Raw genomic sequence first — 19228 nt, forward strand, 5'->3', positions numbered from 1 at the left:
AAGAGATCAAGAAGAGATGGAAAGAATACATGGAAGAACTGTATAAAAACATCTTAATGAACCGGATTACTATGATGGTGTGGTTAGTTACCCAGAGGCAGACATTCTGGAGTGCAAAGTCAAGTGGCCCTTAAAAAACACTGCTGTTAATAAAGCTAGTGGATCCGATGAAATTCCAGCAGAACTATTCAAATCCCTAAAGGAGAATGCCATCAAGTTTTTGCATTCATTATGTGAGCAAATCTGGAAGACCCAGCAGTGGCCACAGGACTGGAAATGGTCAATCCTTATTCCAATTCCCAAGAAGGGTAGAACCAAAGAATGTGCTAACCATCAGACAATTGCACTCATCTCCCAGGCTAGTAAGTTCAATTCAGTTCAGTTCAGTTGCTCAGTTGTATCTGACTCTTTGTAACCCCATCGACCGCAGCACGCCAGGCCTCCATTTCCATCACCAACTCCTGGAGTTTACTCAAATTCATGTCCATTGAGTCAGTGATGCCATCCAACCATCTTATCCTCTGTCATCACCTTCTCCTCCCACTTTTAATCCTTCCCAGCATCAGGGTCTTTTCAAATGAGTCACTCTTTGCATCAGGTGGCCAAAGTATTGGAGTTTCAGCTTAAACATCAGTCCTTCCAATGAATATTCGGGACTGATTTCCTTTACAATGGACTGGTTGGATCTCCTTGCAGTCCAAGGGACTCTCAAGAATCTTCTCCAACACCACAGTTCAAAAGCATCAATTCTTCAGCACTCAGCTTTATTTATAGTCCAACTCTCACATCCATACATGAATACTGGAAAAACCATAGCTTTGACTAGATGGACCTTTGTTGGCAAAGTAATGTCTCTGTTTTTAATATGCTGTCTAGGTTGGTCATAACTTTTCTTCCAAGGAGTAGAGTCTTTTCATTTCATAGCTGTGGTCACCATCTGCAGTGATTTTGGAGCCCAAAAAATAAAGTCTGACACTGTTTCCACTGTTTCTCCATATATTTGCCATGAAGTGATGGGACAGGATGCCATGATCTTAGATTTCTGAATGTTGAGTTTTAAGCCAACTTTTTCACTCTCCTCTTTTACTTTCATCAAGAAGATCTTTATTTCTTTTTCACTTTCTGCCATAAGTGTGATGTCATCTGCATATCTGAGGTTATTGATATTTCTCCCAGCAATCTTGATTCCAGCTTGTGCTTCATCCAGCGTTTCTCATGATGTACTCTGTATATAAGTTAAATAAGCAAGGTGACAATATACAGCCTTGACATACTCCATTTCCTATTTGGAACCAGTCTGTTGTTACATGTCCAGTTCTAACTGTTGCTTCTTGACCTGCATACAGATTTCTCAGGAGGCAGGTCAGGTGGTCTGGTATACCCATCTCTTTCAGAATTTTCCACAGTTTAGCAATCCACACAAGTCAAGGCTTTGGCATAGTCAATAAACCAGAAGTAGATGTTTTCTGGAACTCTCTTGGTTTTTTGATGATCCAGCAGATGTTAGCAATTTGATCTCTGGTTCTTCTGTCCTTTCTAAATGCAGCTTGAACATCTGGAATTTCTCGGTTCACGTACTGCTGAAGCCTGGCTTGGAAAATTTTGACCGTTACTTTGCTAGCATGTGAGATGAGTGCAATTGTGTGGTAGCTTGAACATTCTTTGGCATTGCTTTTCTTTGGGATTGGAATGAAAACTGACCTTTTCCAGTCCTGTGGCTACTGCTGAGTTTTCCAAATTTGCTGGCACAATGAGTGCAGTACTTTAACAGCATCATCTCTTAGGATTTGAAATAGCTCCACTGGAATTCCATCACCTCCACTAGCTTTGTTCATAGTGAATTACTATAAGTTCTTAATAAATCATGATCTGCTAGAGTCCATTAAGTGTCTTTGCTATTCTTAGCCATTTCCTTATTCTTATTATTTTAGAGTCAAGTAAGTCCTTTGAATGTGGTACTTTTATTGGAATTAGACTAACTCTACAATCAATTTGGAAATAATTTATATCTTAACCATACTGAGTCTTCCTAAGCAGGAACACAGTATATTTGCCCATTTATTCAAGACTTCATTTATGTTTCTCAAAGTTTCATAATTTTGCATATCCTTTGTTAGGCTTATTCCTAGGTAGGTGACATTTGATGCTGATACATTATTGTTAAATAGGTTTTCTAGTTATTGTTTCTGGTGTACAGGAATGCAATAGACCTTGGATATTAATCTTATACATACAGATGATTACATCAGTTGCAAACAATTTTTGTTTCTCTCTTACCAATTAATTTGTCTTAAACCTCTCTTAATTGTGCTGATTTTCAAACACTGTTCAATCTAATTGAAGATAATAGAACATTTTAAAGAGAATGCTTCCAATGTTTTCTCATAAGAATTATGTTTTTTATAGATAGCTTTACAAGGTTAACAAAGCTTCCTCTTACTTCTAATTGCAAAGAGTAGTATCACCAGTGAGTGGTAGGTTTACTAAGAGTTTGTATTATAGGAGTAGTTAATTTTAGCAATTTTTTTTTTCTGCACCTATTGTTGTTGTTGAGTCTTTAAGTGGTGTGCAACTCTTTTGCAACCCCTTGGACTGTCAATGGGATTTTCCATGCAAGAATACTGGAAAGGATTGTCATTTCCTTCTTCAGGGGTTCTCCCCACATGAATTGAACCTGAGGCTCCTGCTGCACTGCAGGTGGGTTCTTTACTGCTGATTATAGGAGCACTGAATTTTAGCAAATTTTTTTTCCTGCATCTGTTGGATCATTTTTTCTCCTTTACACTGTTAATGTGGTGAATTAGATTAACAGATTTTATAATATTAAGCTATTCTTACATTTGGCGATAGTAAAATCATCCTTTTAAGAAACACAATAGGATTCAGTTGGCCAGCATTTTATTTGAAATTTTTACACGTATGTCTTTGAGTGAAAGGGACATCTACTTTCTTTTCTTGTTTTTTTTTTTTTTTGAATCAATATTATTCTTGCCTAATAAATTCTTATAGAGTAGAAGAGTTTATTCTGAAATAAATTCTTGGTAAAACTTGGAAGCTTGGTAAAACTTTTCTGTAAAGCCATATATGTCCAGTGGTTTGTCTTTCTTGAAAATTTACATTTGAGCTGAAATATTCATATACCATACATACAGCTCACCCTTTTTAAGTATAGTTCAATGTTTTTTCCTGTTCACCCTTATGCAGCTGTTACCATACAGTTGGACTTTCAATTACTGCTCTAGGTTAATTGACATAGGATTCTTCAGTCTTTCTCTGGCTTCTAGAACCAGTACAGGAAGACAGGCAGGGGGAAGCAGATGAAGGAAAGACAGAGAGGCCAAGTAGAAAACAACTATTGGAGAAAAAAAGAGGAATCACAAGTGTAGAAATGACATGGTGCTAAAATATTTTTAAATTTTTTCTCGAGACTCTGTACCCTGTACGGGTATATACAAAAATGTATTATCTCAGAGTGAAATGACATTTTATTTGGGCTCTCTTTAGGGATATTATAGGGAAAAGGGGAAGAGTTGAAACAAGATGGGCCAAATGTTAACAGCTGAACGTGAGCAACTGGTCTACGGAAGCTGATTTTACTACTATTCTGCTTTTCTGTTTGAGATTTTTCACAGCAGTCTCTTACATACCTCTTAGTAAGGTTTTCTTTCCTAAGTTCCGCCAAAAAGTTTGTGTTTTCCTTAACCGTCTCTCATAACGGTTTATTTATATCTTTTTTTTTTTTTTTTTTTTGGCCCTGATGTTTGGCATGGGGCAGGATCTTACCTCCCCCACCAGGGATTCAACCCCGTATCCCCTACAGGATAAGCTCAGAATCTTAATCATTGGATCGCCAGGGAAATCTCTTTGTTCTCATCTTTATTATTACGGCACATTATTATGTTTAATTATTTAGGCATACATTTCTTGAAAAGTAATTGCTTTAAAATTAGGGAGTGGAGCACAAGGAACCGTTACGTGCTGGGGTATAAAGTGGTGAACAAAACAGACATGCCTGCCACACTGGTTTGCTGGAGGTTATGCTATAGTGCGGGTGGGGGAACAGTACCCGACCGAGCGTGCACCTGCTGGGCAAGGATGGAGAGGAATGCGGACGGTGGGGACTTCCTCCGAACAGGTGATGAAGACGACTTTCTTAGCTTAGGCTGAGAGTCAAGAGATAAAGCGACCATCCTGTGGGAGGGAGGCAGTGGCAGGACAATGAAGCTCTTACCGGTATTGTGCTGCACTACCCACAGGCGCTCATTGTGGAAAAAGTGAAAAACACTTTCTTCTTGGCCACGGGGCATGTGAGATCTTAGTTCCCTACCAGGGATCTACCTAGGGTCCACGACATTGAAAGCGCACAGGCCTAACCACTGGACCACCAGGGAACCCCGTACAAGTACCTTAATTTTAAATTAGATTTCAAGCATAACAAGCCAAAGGAATTTTTACAAATCACTTTTAATACCGTCGTCCTCTACCAAACATCATTATTTTAGTAATTTTTATTTTCCCATACGCACGCACGCACGCCTATCTATAGAGTTGTCAGAATGTGCGAAGGGCGTGGGAAGACAATTGTCCCCTGAGAGGTCTCTGGGCAACGGCCTCGCACCGCCACCCCCGCAGCACTCAGTAGCGAGGTTCCGGGATACTCCATGCGGCCTCGCCGCTGTGCGGTATTCTGACGTCTTCCTCACGTCCCGGCACAACTTTGGCTTTCCGGATCTCTACTCCACAAAACGGCTGGGCGCGCCTGGGTTAAGACTCTTCCCCTCACTCTTCCCTCTTTCTCTCAGTCTTTCCCTCAGTCTAGGGCTGCCCGCCTTCCTCAACTCCCACGTACTTCCGGCACGTAGGACCGGCAGCCGAGGGTGCGCGGACAAACTGACGACAGCTCTATAGGCAGCCCCCTCCCACTCCTGGGCCTTGCCAAACCTCGCGATACCGTACCCCTCCCGCAGGTTCGCGGTCCAAACGGCTCAGCGGACCTGGAACCTTCTAAACTCCTGCGCACGCGCTCTACGGTTCCTAACGTCCTGGTTCCGCCCTTCCCTGGCCGCGCCCTTCTCGTTAGGGAGCTCCCCACCCCCACGCCACGCCAATCATCACTTCTTTCCTGGGGCGACCTCGCAACAGGCCTCTGATTGGCTAATCTTGTGCAAACGCCACAGAAAGGCGGTGACGATAGGCTAGGAGCTGGTTGCAGCCTTCCCGCAGGATGAGCGGAAGGTGATTGGTCGGCACCGTTACCCAATCAGCGGCGGGCTGTCGGATTCAAACCTGGCTCGTTCGGCTTACGGTCGGTTGGTCTCAGTCGAGTCGTTGCCTTCACCTGACGCAGACGTCTCCTCACCTGCGCCCTGTCTTCGCGCCGCTTCGCTCTAGTCAGCTGCTGCCCACCGCCCGCCTGCAGGATGGCCCATAAGCAGATCTACTACTCGGACAAGTACTTCGATGAACACTACGAATACCGGTGAGCAGGCCAGACAGCCTACCTCTGCCGCGGCCCCGGGCAAGCCTGGGCTGGAACTCCGGCCAAGGGAGAGAACCTGGGACCCAGAGTCGGGGTCGAAGAGCTTCGGGCTGGGGTTAGGGTCGGGGTCCGGAGTTCAGGTCGGGAGCCAGCCGCGAGTCTCTGTTGTGTTGGGGTCGGGCCGCCGGGGTGGGAGCGCGCGCCTCTCCTCGTCTGGCGGGCCGGCCCAGCCGGCTTCCGCTCTTTGTTCCTGTCTGTGAGGGGGACAAAGCTGGAGCGCAGAAGGGGCCGCTTCTGGTGCAGAGTTGCTGCCCTAAAGGAAAGGGACCGAGGGCCTAAGGGGGCCCGGCGTGGCCGAAGCCTGGCGCTGAGAGTCCGACGCCTGCATAAAAGCGCAACGGTTCCTAAAAACTTCGGCCTACCTGGCATTCAGGCAAACGCCCCCACCCCCCCCCCCCACCCCCAGTCACAGAGGGCGAGGGGCGGTCGGAAGGGTGATTTTGGTCAGGTAACGTCGCCAGAGAAACACTTCTCTCTTGAAGTTGATGGCACTAAAAATTAGTTTGTGGGGGAATCCCCCCCCCCCCCAAACGAGCTTGCTTGGGATTTGAATGTGTAGTGGGTATGGCGACTTTGAGCGGGTGCTGGTGCGTGGTAACCTTCTTGGGTTAATATTGAAGGGGCTTCCTTTTGAGACTAAATTGAGAACTCGAACAGCTTTGGGGCATTTTTTTCTGTTAGTTTATATCGGCCAAATAATTTTTTGCTTTGAGGCTTTTTTTTTTGTGGCTTCTGCATCATTATGTGATGGGACTAGAGCGTAGTTTCCAAATGTGATTAGCAAATTGGATTGTGGGAGGAAACGAACTCTCGATCGCCTTAACGCTTTCCGGAGACTTAACTAGGGTGTGGCTTCAAACACCAGCTCCGCCCAGTCCTCCTAGGTGGTGACTAGGACGCTGCATCCTGGGAAACTGCTAACGTGTAGGCGGGGCCAAACAGTGACCTTTTCTGTCTGCTCTCCTTTTAGATGTCCAAGAAAGCTGTTTTGAGTTAGAAAGCGTACATTCAGTAACAGTGGGTGGGTCTCCTCTTTTCCCCTCCCCCTAATGTCTTGTAAATCTGTATTCTCTGGAGAAAAATTGATTTCTCTGGACAGCCTTGCAGATTAGTAATACCTAATTGCATTGGAAAAGTCTCTTTGTTTGAAGTCAGTTGTCATATTTTTACATACTACACAGTTCTATTCCTGTAATGTGTTGATATGTTCAATTATGTGATGTTGACCAAGAATTCAGCTGGGGATATGCAGTAATGGACAGAATATAACCACAATCTTACTAAAATCTGGATTAATATCCAATCCAGTATTAATTAAAGCTGTTGTTTCTTGACCAAGCCACTTAAACTTTTGTGAAACAGGGCAGTAATCTTCAGAGAAGGGAAGTTTAATTGTATCCTGCAATGTTATCTTAGTAGCTCCTTTGTTGTTTGTATTGTTATTGCCTTCTTTACCTCATCACCCTCCATGAAAAGCACTTGGTACTGAAATGTTAACTTTGGGCAACAATTCTCCTTATATGTAGTTAGAAATATATATAGTTTTGAAAGTGTGAAAGTGTTATTTGTTCAGTCCCGTGTCCGACTCTTTGTGACCCCATGGACTGTAGGCCACCAAGCTCCTCTGTTCATGGGATTCTCCAGGCAAGAATACTGGAGTGGTTGCCATTCCCCTCTGGAGGGGATCTTCCTGACCCAAAGATCAAACCTGGGTCTTCCACATTGCAGGTAGATTCTTTACCTTCTGAGCCATCAGGGAAGCCCAATATATACCCATGCAGGGGGAAAACAAATACATGTAGACTCTCCATCTGAGATTGAAGCTACAGATTTTTCCCTTGTCATCAAACTTTGATGATGGTTAGCCTATTCCTATGGTTTATGGAGAAGGTAGGGATGTGACTTCCACTTAAACATAAAATATTGCTGTATTTTGTAGGGTATACGTAAGGTGAGTACAAAAACACTGTACATTTCTCTTGAGACTAATCAACAATTAGGTAGAAGATAGAAATCAGGTAACAGGTTATTTGCAGCTCTTACAATCAGGGACCATTCTCAATTTATAATCACTTCTGTGGTCTTAGTGGAGAAGGAAATGGCAACCCACTCCAGTACCCTTGCCTGGAAAATCCCATGGATGGAGGAACCCGGTAGGCTACAGTCCATGGGGTCATGAAGAGTCGGACCTGACTTCACTTTCATGCATTGGAGAAGAAACACCCACTCCAGTGTTTTTGCCTGGAGAATCCCAGGGACGGGGGAGCCTGGTGGGCTGCCGTCTATGGGGTCACAGAGTTGGACACCACTGAAACGACTTAACAGCAGCAGCTGTGGTCTTAGATGACTTCTCTTGCTCTCTGATCACATCAGTCTGCTTCCTAACCAACAGGAAGGAGAAAAATGAAAACTGGCATGCTCTTTTCTTTTCAGGATGCTTTCCATAAGTTGCATATTTTCTGCTTTTATCCTATTGGTCGATTTAGTCATGAGACCACAGGTAGCTGCAGGGGAGGCTGGGGTGTTTTGGATAACCATGTGTCCTGCTTAGTTTTTGAGGTTCTATTCCTGAATAAGATTGAGACAATTAGCAAGCAGCCTCTATTAGGGAAAAATGTTAATCGTGAATAAAATGCTTTGTACTTTTGGAGTACATATTCTAATTTCTAATTTGAACACAGGCCATCAAAAATCAGAATTAAAGGTGGTCGAACTACTTAAGTAGTTCTTAAGATTGATGCCAGTGATAACATAACAGGGTTGCTTTAAGTGTCCTAAAGATGCATGTGTAACGTGACCATAATTGTAAGAAAGGCATATCCACATAGAATACTAATATTTGGTTATATATTTTTTTAACAGACATGTCATGTTACCCAGAGAACTTTCCAAACAAGTACCCAAAACCCATCTGATGTCTGAAGAGGAGTGGAGAAGACTTGGTGTCCAACAGAGTCTAGGCTGGGTTCATTACATGATTCATGAACCAGGTAAGTTTTGTTATTTAGAGAAGCATTAATTGAAAATAATAGTGGTTGTTGAAAATTTGTTAGTAATACTGATGTTTCAATGATATCCCTAAGTAAGTGATAAGCTTGACTATTTTTGAATGACTTTTCCTTCCTAGAGAAGGTTCATTTTTATAGTAGTTTAATAGTTAATAGTATTAATAGCTAATTTAATAGTATAATAGTTTACAAAGTGAAAAGAATGCATGCATTCTTGTATCTGCAAAAATAACCTATGAAGTAAAAAAAGAAACAGGTTATTCTGTTTTATTTTAAAATGTGTGTCATTGCTAGTAGTATCTTGAAGTATTTTGTCGTAAATATATTTAGAATTCTGGTGTCTATATGAAAACTAAAAAATCTTAAGATTGTGTGTCTAGAAGTTCTGTGTATAGAAACTGATGCAATTTGAAGTGATTTGAACAGTTTTCTAGATTATTGGTAAACTATTAGTAAGATAGACTAAGAAACTCTGGTGTTTTGGGGTTGGGGTTATCAATAAATCTAAATTAAAGGATTTATATTGCTTTGAACAAAATTTGAAGGCATAGAAGCTGAATTAGGTGTGGTGGTTTACTCAGTCGTGTCTGATTCTTTGTGACCCCATGAACTGCAGTGTGCCAGGCTCCTCTATTCGTGGGATTTCCCAGGCAAGAATACTGAAGTGGGTTGCCATTTCCTTCTCCAAGGAATCTTCCTGACCCAGGTTAGGAATCGAACCCAAATCTCCTGCATTGCAGGTGGATCTTTACCAACTGAGCCATAACTTAATGATATGAATTAGGTAAAGCTAAAGCTATCTTGATTAATACTTTTAAAGAAAAGCATCGGCAGCAAAAACTCAAACTTGTAACTATCTTGGGATCAGAGCACGTAATTATATTTAAAAAGGTCTTTCTCCAGATAATACAAAGCAACTGAGGACCTTACCTGTAGGTTCCTACTCAGTCCTCCACCTGTTGAAACAGAATCTACCAGGAGGGCCCCTGGGACCTACGGTTTTTTAATGAAGTGTTAACTGTGTTTTCCCTACAACAGATAACCTTTCTCTTTTCATTGGAATTGAGATTCTAAAGATAGAAACCCTTCTCCTCAAATGACTTCTTTACTTTCCTTTTCTCCAGTGTGTAAAATTAATTGGGAAATGCTCGTTGTTAATGTTGATTTCTTGTTTATTGTTGATAGTAACTTAAAAGCAAAATTTCAGATACCGTAATAAATAACATCAGTTGACTGTGGATTTACTTTATTTTTTGAAGGAATGAAAATTAACCATATTAATATAAAACATTTTGTTTTCACAGAACCACACATCCTTCTCTTTAGACGGCCTCTTCCAAAAGATCAACAAAAATGAAGCTTTATCTGGGGATCATCAATTAAATCTTTCTCAAATTTAATGTATATGTGTATATAAGGTAGTATTCAGTGAATACTTGAAAAATGTACAAATTGTTCATCCATACCTGTGCATGAGCTGTATTCTTCACAGCAACAGAGCTCAGTTAAATGCAACTGCAAGTAGGTTACTGTAAGGTGTTTTAAGATAAAAATTTCTTCTAGTCAGTTTTTCTTTTAATATAAGTGCCTGTTTGACATTATCTGTTACTTTTGTTAAATAAAGTTTGTATGTTGCATTTATTACTCTTTGAAGTTACTGAGGTTTGTTTTCTTAAGGTTAACTTGTGACTGTTGAGGATGTTGAATGATTTCAGTTTTATAGTCCTGAGGAAATAAATTCACTTCAAAGAAATAAAAATGTTAAGTGGGTTTAAACCTATCAGCTTGGTGTGATTCAGGGTACCATTTAAATTCACTTATAAAGATACTAAGAACTAGGGGTAAGTTTAACAGAGCCAAGGTAGATTTTATAGCTCTGTTTAGTTCCTAGAGAATTGTCTAGAATCTCCAACTGAACAGAAAGAAACCCAACTTAATACTCCGGGTTACTTCACTTATTTATGTAATTACTGCCTTGGGAGAAACCACTTAACCCCATTTCTCTTCTCCATGTGCCAAAGGGGGATACAGTTTTATATAAACTATCACAGCACTTTTAAAACTTCTAACATGGTGTGCATTTTGTGTCAAATTGCTTTAACTGCTAAGGAAATATTTTAGTTAATCCAAATACAGGGTTTTTATCATCATTGCTAATGCTGAAGAAACCTTTTAGCTAGGCTGCCAATAAGCATGAGACCCCTAGTATGCTGGTCCTCTGTATGCACCTCTCTTTGAAAAGGGTAGTGCTTTCACATAATAAGCATGATAAATATTGAGGGCAGTGTAGTGATGGGCAAGAGCCTAGAACTTAACTCCCATCCCCATGGGTCCACTGGCTACAGGTTCAGGGTTAGGCCAACAGAAAGACGTCAGAATTGTTAAGTAAACTTGATTGTATTTAGCACAGGCCAACATAGGCATAATGCTCAATCTCCAGAACAGCTTACTGTCAGACCCCAAGCCTCATTCCACTGGAGGTTTGGATGTGTGTTTAATTGACCTGTGGGAGGCGCACAGAACAGGAGGAGATGAGCTGGAATTGCCTGCATTTTCTGCTTGAAATACCTGGTAGTCACTCAATAGAAAGTGAAGTCGCTCAGTCCGGTCCGACTCTTTGCGACCCCGTGGACTGTAGCCCGCTAGGCTCTTCTGTCCATGGGATTCTCCCGGCAAGAATACTGGAGTGGGTTGCCATTTCCTTCTCCTAGGGCATCTTCCCAACCTAGGGATTGAACCCGGGTCTCCTGCATTGCAGGCAGACGCTTTATCCTCTGAGCCACCAGAGAACCTACAATTAGCCTCCAGTTTGGGATCTCTACTGGTCAAACAGCTTCCACTTTTCACCAAGTAAACAAGAGTTCTAGGATCTGCACTCCCCCTCCCTCCCTCATTCTCCCAAGCAACACCCTGCATTTCCCATTCTACCTAACACCACCTGCCCTAGGATTGCTTACTTCCACTCTGCTTTTCCATCTCTTCCTCTCCCAGCACATTTCCTAGTGGTCAACAGCCCTTTGTTGAACTGAGCAGTTGAAATTCTTTTTCGTGGTTACTTCCAAACTGCTCTGCTGCTGCTAAATCGCTTCAGTCGTGTCCGACTCTGTGTGACCCCATAGACGGCAGCCCACCAGGCTCCCCCGTCCCTGGGATTCTCCAGACAAGAACACTGGAGTGGGTTGCCATTTCTTTCTCCAATGCATGCCAAGTGAAAAGTGAAAGTGAAGTCGCTCGGTCGTATCCGACTCTTAGCGACCCCATGGACTGCAGCCTGCCAGGCTCCTCCATCCATGGGAATTTCCAGGCAAGAGTACTGGAGTGGGTTGCCATTGCCTTCTCCAAACTGCTCTAGGTTCCTGGAAATGTAAGATGCCAACTCTTGTTGACTTTCTCCCTTTGTAGGTCCACAAGGTGTGCGGTTTCCTTAAGGCCCCCAACTCCCCACAGACCTTTCTCTCGCTCCAGGTGCCCGCCACCCCATGCACCGACCCCTCGTGGGGGCCTGGCTAACCACATCCCGCGGTTTGTCCGCTATCTTTGGGGAGACAGTCTCATGTTAACTCCAAACTACACGCACGACGATGCAGCTTCAAGTACTCACCATGCCGGGTACCTCGCGCAGGCGCAGAACTGCCGCCCCACGCATTTCCGACCGGAAGTAAGGCGGGCCGAGGCGCGTTTTTGTGACGCACTTCCTGGCGTCCTCTCCGACGGTGGAAAGGCGGGGAGGAGGACTGTCGCCCTTCGGTCCAGCCAGCCGACGGGGCGGCTACTGGCCTCCCCGGCCGGACCTCTCCCCAGCCGCCCGCCATGGCATCGGAGGGGCGGCGGGAGCCCGCGGCCGAGGTGAGGATGGTGGCCCTGGGCCTCCCAGAGTGCTGGCCTTGCGCAGATGGGGTGGGAACTGGATTAGCGTGGGCCGGAGGCTGGTTGGGGACAGGGTAGGGGGTGTCGGGCCGGGCGGCCGCGACCCCTAGCCCCGGGCGCGTCCACACGCCCCGCGGTTAAACGAAATGAGGAAGGACTCCGTCGATGGGAAACTGCCACTAGTCCCGAGGCTGCGGAGGAGCTGCGCTACCGTGTCTCCTTACCGCACTCGTGAGCAGGAACCACTTGTTTAAAGCTTGTGAATACGTTTTCTGAAGCGGAAGTCTCTGCTCGACTAGCTTAAGAGTAACCTTTAGCAGGAGCCCTGACAAACGGAAAAACCGGCTTTCACACGAATGAAAAAACATGATTATACGTGGCTAGTGAAAGTAAATTTCTCAATACAGATCTAAAAACGGAAAGAAAAATCCAACAAATATTTCATATTCCTATTTCAAGGGCTCGTGGCGATACAAAGATTTTCTGGCAAAGCCTACTTTTGGTTTTTAACAAACAGCCTTTATTGGTTGGTTGAGTGAAAAGCAGCTGTTCTAAATTCTTTGAGAAATTTAATAGAACCAATAAAGGCTAAGGAGCTTGTGTGTTTTGAGTGCTACAGTTAAGTTTGATAGTTTGTTATCCTTTAACTCAGCCCAGAGGTAAATTACTGTATTCTATCTTAAAGATAAGGAAACGTCACTTGTAGTTCTAACTCTACAGTCTGGGTTGACTTTTATTCCCACTTTAAATGGTTATCCTTGTTTTCCAATTTTATATTTGATAGACTGGCTTTTCTAGTGAAAAAGGGTTTCAGAAGAAATTCCGAAGTTCTTGTCTTTGCTGGGCAGATATATTTGAACGGCAGCATTGGGATTAGCATTTCTGGGGCTTTGAGATGGGAGGGACTCTTTGTTGTTTTTTTCCCCTAACTTGGTTCATCTTACAAAGTTTGTGGCTATAACGCCCTTTTTCTCCTCAGAGCATCAAGTTGTCAGCAGATGTCAAACCATTTGTCCCCAAATTTGCTGGGCTCAATGTGGGATGGTCAGAGTCTTCAGAAGCACGGGTTTTCCCCAGCTGTGCCGCCACCTCATACTATCCGTGTGTCCAAGAACTAGCAGTGCCTGAGTATGTATTTTTCCAAATGTCTTGCCTTAAGATGGGGACCTTGTTGCTTGGCTTTAGTGGTAATTAGACTTGAAATATTCTACAGCTATATGTTAACGTTTTCAGAGCAACTGGAGAAGACGCTCCTCATCCAAGAAGGAAATGTACAGTACAGCTTAACTGTGTAGCACACCAAAAACTGAAGATTCAGCTCTTCTTTTTTTTTCTCCATATTCATTTGGTTATTTGGGACAGAGAAAATATGGAGACTGCATTGCATTTATTAGTGGGGAATGCACGTCTGTTGTGCCTGCAGTTTAAAACTGTATCATGTATTTATGGGTGATGAAATGGCAGGAACAAGTGGGTGAGAGCAAATGAGGCAAAGAAAAGCCCAAATAAATAAATAAACATGCTCCTCAGTTTTAGGGTGTAACATTGAAAAACGCTGCTCGGTGATAGAGCAGGGCTAGCAACCAGGGCTGCCTCTTTGTGCAGGTAGAGTGTTTGGAAATTGCTGAGGTTTGCTTTTAACTGTTATGCTTTATAACTGTCCTGTGGAGATGGATCCTGCAAATTTTTGGTTATAAATTCTTCTAGATTTGAGCTGAAAGAAGGCTTATTTTGTCCTTTAAATGTTGTTTTTCCTCCCTGGGATTTATTCTCTAGGTAGTTACAAAATGGTTTCCATTTTATTAGCTGAAGTTAGAAAAATAAGTGTTAAGTTTTTCACATGATTGTGTGGATTACTTGTAGATTTATTTTTAAGGCATGAATCACCTTTATGCTTATGTGAAAATCCTTATCTTTATGTTTTGTTGTTTTGGGTCAGGCTTGTTACCTTTTCCCCCCATAACTGCATGCTGTGCTTGAAAATAGTTTATACTTCATATAAATTCTAGAGCTGTGTTCACAAAAGTAAAAGTTGGAATAAATAAGAAAATCATTGGATTGTCTGGTATATTTAGGAAATAAGAAAGGTTATAGTTTTTGACTGAAATTGAAGTCCTGACAGAATGTGCTTTTGAAGGTCTTTGGTAGGAATGCCAAGTTTTCCATTGTAATTTCTTCCTTTGTAGCAGGAAGGTTGACATGGGTCTCAGTTAAGTCATTTCCTAGCTTGAATAGGCTCACATGAAAAGTACAAGATGTATCTTACCCAGTGATAAAAACTGTTAAGCCATCTGCTGGGTAAAATTCTAGTGACCTAAAATAAAGGTGGAAATAGTCTTACAGCTAAAGCAGCATTCTAGCTATAACATGTTGAGACTAATCAGAGGCTTAAGGATGGTTAATGCTGAATTTTAAAATTATGCTGTTTTAACCCCTTATTCCCTTATAGCTTTGATTTTTTTTTGTTTTTTTTTAATATTTATAACCACTGAAAAGGTTGACTGACAGTATTCCTGCCTGAGAAGAGAACGATTTAAGGACAGTGGAGTCATGAAACCAAAGAGCAAGCTTAGAAAGAATGAGAGCCTTTAAAGTGGGGATGAAGTGGTGAGACATTACACAGTGAAGAAGTGATTATCTAGTTAATCCTAATATAAGTTAAGAATTGTTTTGCTGTAATCAGATTTTGTTTAGAGATCACTTGCTGCCTTGAGAAAAGGACTGAAATTCTCTATAACAAGCATATCCTCTTTTCTACTTCTTCCCCTATAGCAACCTAGTTCTCTGTGTCCTTAAAGGAAGTGAGTGACCTTTTGCTGAAAGTCCACCTCTAGTACTTATAGCAGTGCTTGCCAAAGGACTTCATCTATTCATTTGGAGTTCATGAGCTAAAGGCTGCTATATGGAAAAGCACTAGTTCCTAAGTGGGGGAAGGCCTGTCTCGTGAGCTATGGTGGAGATGGAAGAAAACGTACTACCAGTCTCCTTCAAGTTTATGTTATAAGCAGGACAAATATCATTAGAAGTATCCTAGTATGTAGAATGGCCATGTTTGGGAAGTACTGAGTATTTACTAATAAAGGTTATGCAAACAAAGTAAGTTCTCTGTTGCCAGTCATCCTCCCCAGAAAATGCTTTTGTTGATTATCATAGTATGTGCTTTGTGACAAGTCCTGTGTAACACAGGTGTGAGGAAGTGTGTGTTTTGTTTGGGAATTACTGAACACGTTGATTTCATGCTTGCCAAAATCCATGAGTTTGGCAGGGAGATGTAGTGTTATTTCTGTACAAGAAAAACTGAGACTACAAATGCTTGTCCACAGTTTCTCAAGGAGGTAGCACCAGGACCAGAATTAGCATTCAGTTCTTCTGACCTGAGTACAGCTGCTCTAGCTCTTGGTATCTTGTAGTATAATGTGAAAGTTACAGTACCAGTGGTTGCTTTTAGGTTAAAACTCTCATTTGTGAGAATTGGGGCTTCCCTGGTGGCTCAGTGGTAAAGGATCTGCCTGTAATTCAGGAGACCTGGGTTCAATCCCTGCGTCAGGAAGATCCCCTGGAGAAGGGAATGGCAACCCATTCCAGTATTCTTGCCTGGAAAATCCCATGGAAAGAAGAGCATGGTGGGCTCCATGGGGTCTCGAGTCGGACACAACTAAGCACGCGCATACACTATGTGAATTAGTGGTTCTCCACGGAGTGTGGCTCATGTCAGGTTGGTGGGTGGAGGCGTGACTGGATTCCTGACAGGTCAGAGGGGACCGGATGCAAGATATGTTTGGGAGACAGAGAAGTAAGATCCCATGAGCCGCTAGTCAACTGGCCTACGTGGTACAGCTGAAAAGTTAGGTTTGTTGGATAGGAAATAGAGAACTTTGGGAGTGTTTTGGGTGGGATCATGATCATCACACCTGGCTTCTGGCTCAGCTTTAAAGGAGATGGGCCTGAAGGTTTTTGGGTTGTTGTCGGTGGTGGTTTAGTCGCCAAGTCGTGTCCGACTCTTGTGACCCCATGGACTGTAGCCTGCCAGGCTCCTCTCTCCATGGGATTCTCCAGGCAAGAATACCCAGGGAGTGGGTTGCCATTCCCTTCTCTACTAAACGGGGCTTAATGGCATCGACCTCACTGGGCTGTGAAGGGGCTCAAGAGAGACAAAGACTCCTAAAGTTCTCAACACAAGGCTTGGTACCCAGGAAGTTTTCCACACACAGTAAGTTGACTGTGAGCAATGATCAGGAACTCCTGGGGGCCTGCGGGATTCCGATTGAGTTAGGCACTGGAAGTAGAGAACAAAATACAGGGAGACCTTCTGCAGGAGAAAAGGGTTCATATGGGTTTTGGTGGGAAAGATCCTAGCTAGTTCCAGTTGAATACATGGAAAGACTTAGAATCGTTTGTGAGAGCATAAGTTGGCAGTGGAGCTGGTTTGGGGATCATATGTTAAGTTTTGGATCTGTACATGCTAGGTGGGTGAAAATCACCTGTAAGTTGGAGATAGACGCCTAGAGGTGATAAAAAAAAGTGCTGGAATTCGAGTATGTTGAAGTGAAGTCCTGAGCAAAATGAGGAGAGGTTCTGGCTCAGAGTGAGTCTGACAGGTGAGGTGGGGAGAGTGTAGTGGGGAGCATGCCACGGAGGAACCTTTGGAAGATGGGTGAGAGCAAGGAGAGGGCAGAGGTTGTCAAGTCCAGGCTAGTGGAGCTTTTCAAGTGGTGTGATGAAAGTAGATACCATGTAGTAGAGGTTAATGAGACTGACAGGAAGGAGGTCATGGGAGACTTGGCAGCTGTCAGTGTGTTACAGGTCTAGCCTGTCTATAGTAACTCCTTTCCTTCTTCATTGTAGACTCTTACTTGTAGCAGAGTGGAAATACAAATCCTACTAGTTGGTGCCTGTGCTTGTATCTCCTGACATTCGAACAACTGGAAGATCATATAGGGTGTATTATCCTTAGCTTTGACTCTTCCCTGCCTTTCAGTGGACCCTACACTTCAGGATTTCACTGATTTGCTACAAATAATTCAAAGCCCTGGAAAGTCATGGAAACACCTGCTGGTGCTTATTTGTGGGAAAGAGAATACTGTGATTTGTATTAAGTCAGTTGCTTAGCATTTATCATTGTATCAACCTTCATTGCAAAATGGTTGAAACCTCTGGCCTTGTACTAAATTTGCCAAAAAAAAAAAAAAAAAAAAAACAACAGTGTTAAATTATAGTTTGCTCCAGCCTTGCGACTTGAGCAAGTTGAGGCAGTGGCAGTGTTCACAGACAGTTCCATCTTATTAGCAGGACATGTAGTTCTTGGACCATGTTGTGCATAGTGGTCCCAGCCCCCTGAGTCAGTAGAGCACAGGGTGTGGCATTGGCTTGGAACCGGAAAGGGGCTGGGCAGGCTGTCTGCGGGCACCCAGAGGCCTCAGGGAGCAGTCCCTGGAGGTTGTCAGGGTGGGATTTGGATGGGCAGTGGGAGCTCTATAAAAGCCCCCTCTGCTGAGAGAGTGGTCTAGATGGCTTAAATTTTGGTCAGGGTTGCTGGAGTGAGGCATTTCCGAATATTTGACAGCATGAGAGTGGAAAGCTGCTGGCGCATCCTTGGGCTTTTCTAATATTCCTTATAATAGGGTCCTGTTATGGAGGTTCCAGCTGCGTAATGAAAAAAATGGAACTAGGTCAGCATCTTTCTTTGCAGGTTAAGAAGAAGTGCTCAGAGTTTTATTTGGTTTTTAATTAGAGATATTTCAGTGCTAGAAAGAATGACCTCAAAAATAGTATGTTTAAAGTTTGTTTATTATAAAATATTAAGCTTCTTGGTTTGTGGTATGAAATCTGCAACTAAAATTTACCCTTTTTATTTAGACAGAAACTCTATACTGATGATATGGCTTTTGGAGCTTCAGCTTTTCCATCTCAATATTTCTCTGCTGAGATCCCTCTTCATCCATATGCCTACTCTCCCTACACCCTGCAGTCACCACAAAATGTTTGCCCAGTGCCTGGCTCCCCATATGATGACAGCCAACCCAGTTGTTTTGGAGGTTTTCAAAGAGTGAAGCCACGAAGTGAGCACACGTGCCCTCTCCCACAAGACACAAAAGCTGTGTTTAAGGTCTGTAAATGTCTTGGTGTTGGCCACTTTAGCATTTAAAACATAAAGAACAGGCATGTTCTTGCATATTATTTAAGGTATTTAAAATCTGATATCGTCTAACCTTTTAAAAAATGATTGAGTTATGTATGAGTAATTATGAATTTGCAAATTCAAGCCTTTTTTATAGTGATTGTGTTCTCAAAAATGTTATTTTTAAATTTTTCCTGCAGAAGAAAACCTATGATGAACAAAAGTTTGACAGTAAGAAGACTGATGGACCTGTATCATCTGATTTAAAATCAGTCAAAGGTTCACCTCGTGTGTCCATTCATGCTGAGAATAGTTTGAAATCAGGTAAAAATAACACACTCTGTATATTATCTTATTCTACCCTGTCTACTGGCTTAGTCATCATGAAAAACTGAGGCAATCAAGTTTCTTGTGGGATCCTGGAGTTTATCCAAAGATGATATTACATTGTCTTATGCAAGAACTTCTGTAAAATCACATAGCAAGTAGGTGACAATCAGCCACCTCAAAACACTTGTTAAATAGTGAATTGCAGCCATATCCTTGTACTGTATTTGATCATGTTGATCCCTAAAATAGCTTCTCTGCTTTTCTGTTGGAACACTTTTCGGTAGGGGAGAGAGTTGACTGCAGTTTAAATCCCATCCTGAACAATACCAAACACAGGGCAGGATGGTTATTCAAAGGACATATCTG

The 19228-nt window shown here is 42.8% G+C and overlaps 2 protein-coding genes across 9 annotated transcripts in view; both read left to right on the forward strand.

Annotated features, from left to right (window-relative positions):
• Positions 1-5318: 5318 nt before the first annotated feature.
• Positions 5319-10188, forward strand: CKS2 (CDC28 protein kinase regulatory subunit 2). The gene is made up of 3 exons (XM_027964180.2): positions 5319-5479; positions 8402-8529; positions 9852-10188. The coding sequence occupies exons 1-3, from the start codon at positions 5421-5423 to the stop codon at positions 9902-9904; spliced, it is 240 nt and encodes a 79-aa protein (XP_027819981.1). The 5' UTR covers positions 5319-5420; the 3' UTR covers positions 9905-10188.
• A 2068-nt stretch (positions 10189-12256) lies between these two features.
• Positions 12257-19228, forward strand: part of SECISBP2 (SECIS binding protein 2) — a 37747-nt gene continuing 30775 nt past the window's right edge. For all 8 annotated transcript variants that reach the window (XM_042242968.2, XM_042242969.2, XM_042242970.2 and 5 more), the window contains exons 1-4: positions 12257-12393; positions 13394-13542; positions 18271-18520; positions 18733-18856. In XM_042242968.2, coding sequence (XP_042098902.1) covers positions 12358-12393; positions 13394-13542; positions 18271-18520; positions 18733-18856 — 559 coding nt within the window. In that variant the 5' untranslated portion in view covers positions 12257-12357. The remainder of the gene's footprint in view (positions 12394-13393; positions 13543-18270; positions 18521-18732; positions 18857-19228) is intronic.

This window comes from Ovis aries, chromosome 2 (assembly GCF_016772045.2).
Source record: "Ovis aries strain OAR_USU_Benz2616 breed Rambouillet chromosome 2, ARS-UI_Ramb_v3.0, whole genome shotgun sequence".
NCBI classification, from domain to species: domain Eukaryota; kingdom Metazoa; phylum Chordata; class Mammalia; order Artiodactyla; family Bovidae; genus Ovis; species Ovis aries.

What these genes read in the sequence shown, in the direction of transcription:
- CKS2 (XM_027964180.2), top strand. Translation starts at nt 5,421, where the DNA reads ATGGCCCATAAGCAGATCTACTACTCGGACAAGTACTTCGATGAACAC. An exon ending in GATGAACACTACGAATACCG is followed by an intron (nt 5,480 to 8,401) that starts GTGAGCAGGCCA and finishes TTTTTTTAACAG; the next exon opens with ACATGTCATGTTACCCAGAG. An exon ending in TTACATGATTCATGAACCAG is followed by an intron (nt 8,530 to 9,851) that starts GTAAGTTTTGTT and finishes TTGTTTTCACAG; the next exon opens with AACCACACATCCTTCTCTTT.